General features: G+C 40.7%; 1 protein-coding gene across 1 annotated transcript; it reads left to right on the top strand.

The window, feature by feature from the left end:
* Window positions 1-441: 441 nt before the first annotated feature.
* LOC109469094 lies at window positions 442-5,362 on the top strand. The gene is made up of 6 exons (XM_019767477.1): window positions 442-525; window positions 952-1,139; window positions 2,748-2,918; window positions 3,411-3,574; window positions 4,524-4,820; window positions 5,183-5,362. The coding sequence occupies exons 1-6, from the start codon at window positions 442-444 to the stop codon at window positions 5,290-5,292; spliced, it is 1,014 nt and encodes a 337-aa protein (XP_019623036.1). The 3' UTR covers window positions 5,293-5,362.
* The last annotated feature ends 219 nt before the right edge of the window (window positions 5,363-5,581 follow it).

The following is a 5,581-nucleotide window of genomic DNA, read 5'->3' as shown; positions in this document are numbered from 1 at the left end:
CGCGCTTTTCTATGGTACCCTACTGTATTTTTATCCGAGTCGATGTCAGTCACTTCTGGGTCCTTAACTATAGAAATCCCCATAGGCGAAAAACTGTGTTCTGCTACCTTGTACGGGTTACACCGATATCGATAACAGCAGGACAAATAACATCGATCAGGCTGTCACAGTGTTTGGAAGATAAACACAGCAGATATGTAAACCACATGCACAGGTCATCATACGTACGCATCATAATGTCATTCTTTGAGCCGTCCTAAAAGAGGGCAAACAAATGTCGGCGTACTTCACAGGGGGGAAAAACAAACAAATAAGAATCCGGAAGCTCTTTCCGGAAACGGAAACCTCTTTTGTTAAAATTATGCGGGGGTCAGCTGTCCTAAGGTGTTATATATTAAAAGCAGCTCCTTCGCCCTCACCACAAACAGTGAACTTGCAAACATGGCGGGTACGGGTACCCCGGGTACAGCTCGCGTTCTGACTGGGACCTGCCTTCTGTTCATGGCAGTGGTAGCAGGATCTGAGGTAATATAAAAACCTCTCCTTTCGTCATTTAAACTTAACAGCCTGTTTCGTTTTTTTTTTTTAAATTACATCTCGATACTAATGTACAGCGAACAACTTCATCGTGGGTACAGTACGCAGCTAGAAAATGAGGAAATATATGCCGTAAATTGCAAAACAAAAAGGAAAACGATACTAATGTCGCAGAATGCCAGAATCAATTCCTAAAGGGAAAGAAGAAAATGTGAGGAAATGAAAATGAGAAGTCAATTATTCGCCAGATAATACTCTCATACATTTGTTCATAATGAAGGCAACTTTTGACAAACTTTTTCTTCATTCGCACGCTCGCATTAGTTTTGGGCTTCCCAGAGGATGTCATCCATATAATCAAATCATCATGGCCTAATTATTCTTAAAAAAATTGCACGTAACGTTTTGGTACAGGTGTCCGGGCACCGTAACACCAACTATGAACCCAGCGGCTCGGAGGACAGGTCCGGCCGCTGTGACTGTGCCGGTGTCATGGCGCCCTCTCCTGCCGCCTGTTCAGACGACACCAAGTACCAGCTGATAACACACCTACAGCACGACGTGGGCAACCTCACCTGTCTCGTACAGGACGTGGCTGATAAGTGATGGGATATTTATCTCTTTATCAAATGCTAAAATAGGTTATAAAATTATAAGTTACCGAATATTATATCATATTGAAGCGCAACGACTGATCGATATATTGTCACTTTTTATGCTTTTCTTTTATGCTGAGGTCACATTTCCAAGCCAGGGCCCGGCCAGGCAGTTTTCGTGAACGAAAAGTATGATATAAAAGACAACAAAACACATTTAACCCTACCTAGACCGGGCTTTTTTTGACATGGGGGGACCGGGGGGGGGCTCTTTTGACCCCCCCTAAGAACTCGCGAACGGTATGTCGTATGACCACCAAATTTTCAGAGAATGGTGTACTAGTGAAAATTTATATCTACAATTTTTATGTCGTTATGACGTAATATGACGTCATTATGACGTCATTAATGTGATTTTATTGGCCAAAACCGTCTAAATAGGTTTTTCCCTGAAAATCTCCCTGGTATACAACATAACTTTACCAAAAGTGTTTATGACAGAATATTAGTGTGTACTAAGTCTTATGTTGCCCATAGCAACACCGGTGACGTCATAAAATGACGTCATGCATATTTAAGATATCCGCCATCTTGGATCATCAATCTTGAATTTTCAAAAATAGTTTTTTTTCATGATAAAGCCTAAAATACATTGTAAACATACTAAACACCTTCATTCAAACCTTTTTTGTAAAAAGAAATGGAAGTATTGATGAAATTTTAATGAAAATAACCCGTATATACCTGATCTAATGATATGGTCCGCCATCTTGGATTTTGGCCAATGACGTCATCAAATTAGCATAAATTATGCATATTTAATGATAAAATTTACATAAAATTATATGGGATGTTATTAATATTAGAAACCATGAGTAACTTGACATAAAACCCATAAAATTCTATTGTTTAAACAAAAAGTACTAAATTTAGCAAAAAATGCCTGTCAGAAACCCGTTGCCATGGCAACACAAAAAATCATTATCTTATTCCAATGATAGAGAATTGTTGCCAACAATATTTTAGGAAAAGTCACCAAGTTTGGTCGTTCTACGGCTAGCCGTTCAGACGCTAGGTGACATCAAAGTTGCCGCGGGCACCCCCCCCCCCCGGTCTAGGTAGGGTTAAATTATTTGCATCAATTGATCATGAGCAATATCTGTGCATATTCGCGATATGAATTGTTTATTTTTCGTTAACGTAAACAGCCCGGTCGGGCCCCGGCTTGTAAATGTGACCTCAGCATTATGTACAGTAACCAGGTGGTTATAATCAGTCTGTGGCACAGCAATGTGTTTTGGAGAAACTAAAAAAAATCTTGTCTTTTCAAGACTGTTATTCGTTGTATATGTGTCCGTACAAGTATCTTTCTAGAGAGAACATTTTATTGTTATACTTAAAAGTTTTACTGGCTGTATTAGCGATGTCTTGGTTTGAGCCAATTTTAGCAAAGTACGCTGACGAAGTAGACAATATTTCTTCCTCAGCGACCAAAGGAAAACCGTACTGTATGACATTTTCTTTCTACACATTACTTTAATTTTAATCGACTGACAAACATATTTGTGCCTTGAATGCTTATATCAACTTATTCATAAATGTTCTGTCTTGCAGGACGTCCAGTGCTGTTGACATCCAGTCGGTGATTTCTGACATCCACAATCTGACCGCTAAGCTGGCTGTGCTGGAGACTAACAGAGAACTACTCCTGACCGGGTTCTTCAACGACATCAGGAACGACATTCTGGGTCTGGCTGCGTTACTGGCACAGTTACACCAGGACAGGTACGAACAAGAACATTACCTTTACTCATGATGAGAAATAAACTGTTCTCCAACTCAAAGAAATTGACTCACCGGAATTTTCGACCGAATCTGTAGACACAGACAAGTGCTGGAGGCACATGATTTTTAATGCCTTTACACCACTTGCGCACTTGGGCTAGAACGCTGATGAAGACTCTGATGAAGAGTTTGGTCAAAAATTCTAGTAAGTTAATGTTTTTAAGTCAGTTAATTCTCATTTTGTAATTTACCAAAATTTGATATCATTTCTTAATAAGTTCAATAGAATTTCAATGCAAATGAGAACATTTCCGTTCAGTCGCATGGCAGCTTCTGACCTTTAAGTTTAGTGGTATTCTAATTTTAATTACATTTTTTTTTATAAAAGAGCCGAGCCATTAAAATCAACACAAGTCAGTCTCAACGACTTCGAAGCTGATTTCACGATGTTTGAAGTTTGAAAATTCTCTTTACCACGAATTTTTTTGTCAGCGCGGACGCCATGTTGGTTCAGGTGTACCACCAGCAGCTGACAGGCCTGGCGAACATCCTGCAGCAGCTGCAGGGTGAGCAGAGCAACGTGGCGCAGCTGCAGATGCAGGTGGACCAGCTGACACAAGACCTGCAGACGTGCAACAAGTCACTGTACGCACCAGGTGAGATATAGGTGATACTTTCATTCAGAAATTATTATATTACCTGGTCAGGTTGTTGTGAATCTACTCTGGGTTTTGAAACACAGCTGTCAGCCATGTTTGTTTACATTCGGGTAGTTATAAGAGCCTTGTGTGGACTGTTTTAGTGCCATAGACGTTAAAAATGAGACAACTGCACACGACTGTTGAAAGGCGGGAAGTAAGTTACAATCACGCTAAGATTTTCAAATTAAAATATTTCTTCAATTTTTAAAATGTTACATATCGCCCCTTTACTGTCTACTCGTACACGTTTAAATATTTCAGTATGTACATTAAATGTGAAGCGAGGGGGTGGGGTCTCTGTGGCGTGAGAAGGATAGTTGTACGAACATATGTGCAAATACTATTGAACGATGACTATTACACTAAACACATACACACACACATTCGAGAAGTCGGAATATCTCTTTTAAAGCGTCTTCTGGGTCAAATTTTACGTCATCTGACTGAATTTGAACGTGTTTTTGTTTTTAATACGAAGAAGAACACTTTACATGTGTATAGAAAGGAGCTTGATGAATCTATAGCGTTATTAAACTAGAGGAGTAACATTTGCAAAGCAAATGCATAATATTTACCTTCGAACATGGTCTGCCCTGTTAATTCTTATACATGTAACGTGACTACGAGTATATGGTGGCAGGAGTAGATCAGACCATGAAATTGCAACATTATGTAACCCAACACCAGTCACCATGGTGGCAGACGTCAACAAATCATGTCGTTGGCCAGGTCGACGTCAGAGGTTAGTGTTTGGAACAGAAGAGGAGGAGGAAGAAACTGAGTAAAAACAATATGTTTTGTAAAACTAAAGTGGCCATCTATGACTCTAGTATTCCATATACAAAAATGCAGTATGCTCAACACTACCGTTCAAATCAAATCCCAATCATCACATACATTCCAGATGTTACCGACACCTGGCAGCCGTACGACTTCTCGTATGACGACAGCTGCACCACCTGCCACGGTGATCGATACGTCAAGTCCACTGGCTACACCTTCGAGGGCAAACCGCTCGTGGTCGGCGCCGTCCTGTGTTCGCCCACGCGCTACAAGATCCTCCTGAGCGACGACCTGACCGGGACGTTCCGTAACATCGCAGACGGCAGCGGGAGCGGGCAGGATCACTGCGAACTGGCGGGCGCGGCGGAGGATGCGACCGTCAGGGTTGACGGCTTCTTCGGGAGTTGCTACGGGGAAGGTTAGTGCATCCTATAGCACGAAACCGTGCAATTTTGACTTGTCTTACAATCATTTGTATTATTTTACAGTCTATGTCGTAGTATACAATGGAGGGCTTGTGACTTGTTTGCAGATATGTAGAGCCTAGATAATTAGCTATACCGATATGTATGTTGCGTTCTCTCTGCTTCCTGGCTTTTGCAAGGAAACATGTCGACAGATTAGGAGAGTGCTTGGCCTTCGTTTTTAAGGTGCAGGTCCAGAAATTTGTTATAAGAATAGATTTTCACCTGTTCAGATGAAACGATTTACACATTTATTGCACTTTTTTGTCTCAGCGTGCTGTGTATCTCTTACTCCGTCTTATATGCATTTTTTCAGGTTTCCGGCGGTCAGATCGAGGTGAGAGTTTCACGTACGGTCCTATCGGAGCTGGGCGCAGCGCCTACTTCTATGGGAAATGGTACGAATGCGGCGTGACTATTCCGTGATCAGAAATGGAAAGGCCAACATGGCCTCAAATTTATGGAAAGAACTTACATTAAACATTTGTTTGTTCAAAAAAGAAGGATTGTTTTGTGTAATATTTTATACACATATAGTTTGATATTGTTCATTGCAGTTTAGACGTACTACAGGAGAGCGTTGACATTATAGTACTGTGCCTGGTAACCAGTTAATATGGTATCTTTATTTCAGGTCTTGTATTTATAGTAGATTTCTTATTTCATGTTTGTCTCCACGTTTGTATATGTGGTTTATCTAATACCAGTTAACACT

The sequence above is a fragment of the Branchiostoma belcheri genome, unplaced genomic scaffold (genome assembly GCF_001625305.1).
Source record: "Branchiostoma belcheri isolate BF01 breed outbred unplaced genomic scaffold, Haploidv18h27 scaffold20, whole genome shotgun sequence".
In the NCBI taxonomy this organism is placed as follows: domain Eukaryota; kingdom Metazoa; phylum Chordata; class Leptocardii; order Amphioxiformes; family Branchiostomatidae; genus Branchiostoma; species Branchiostoma belcheri.
This window is presented reverse-complemented; position numbering and strand designations above follow the sequence as displayed.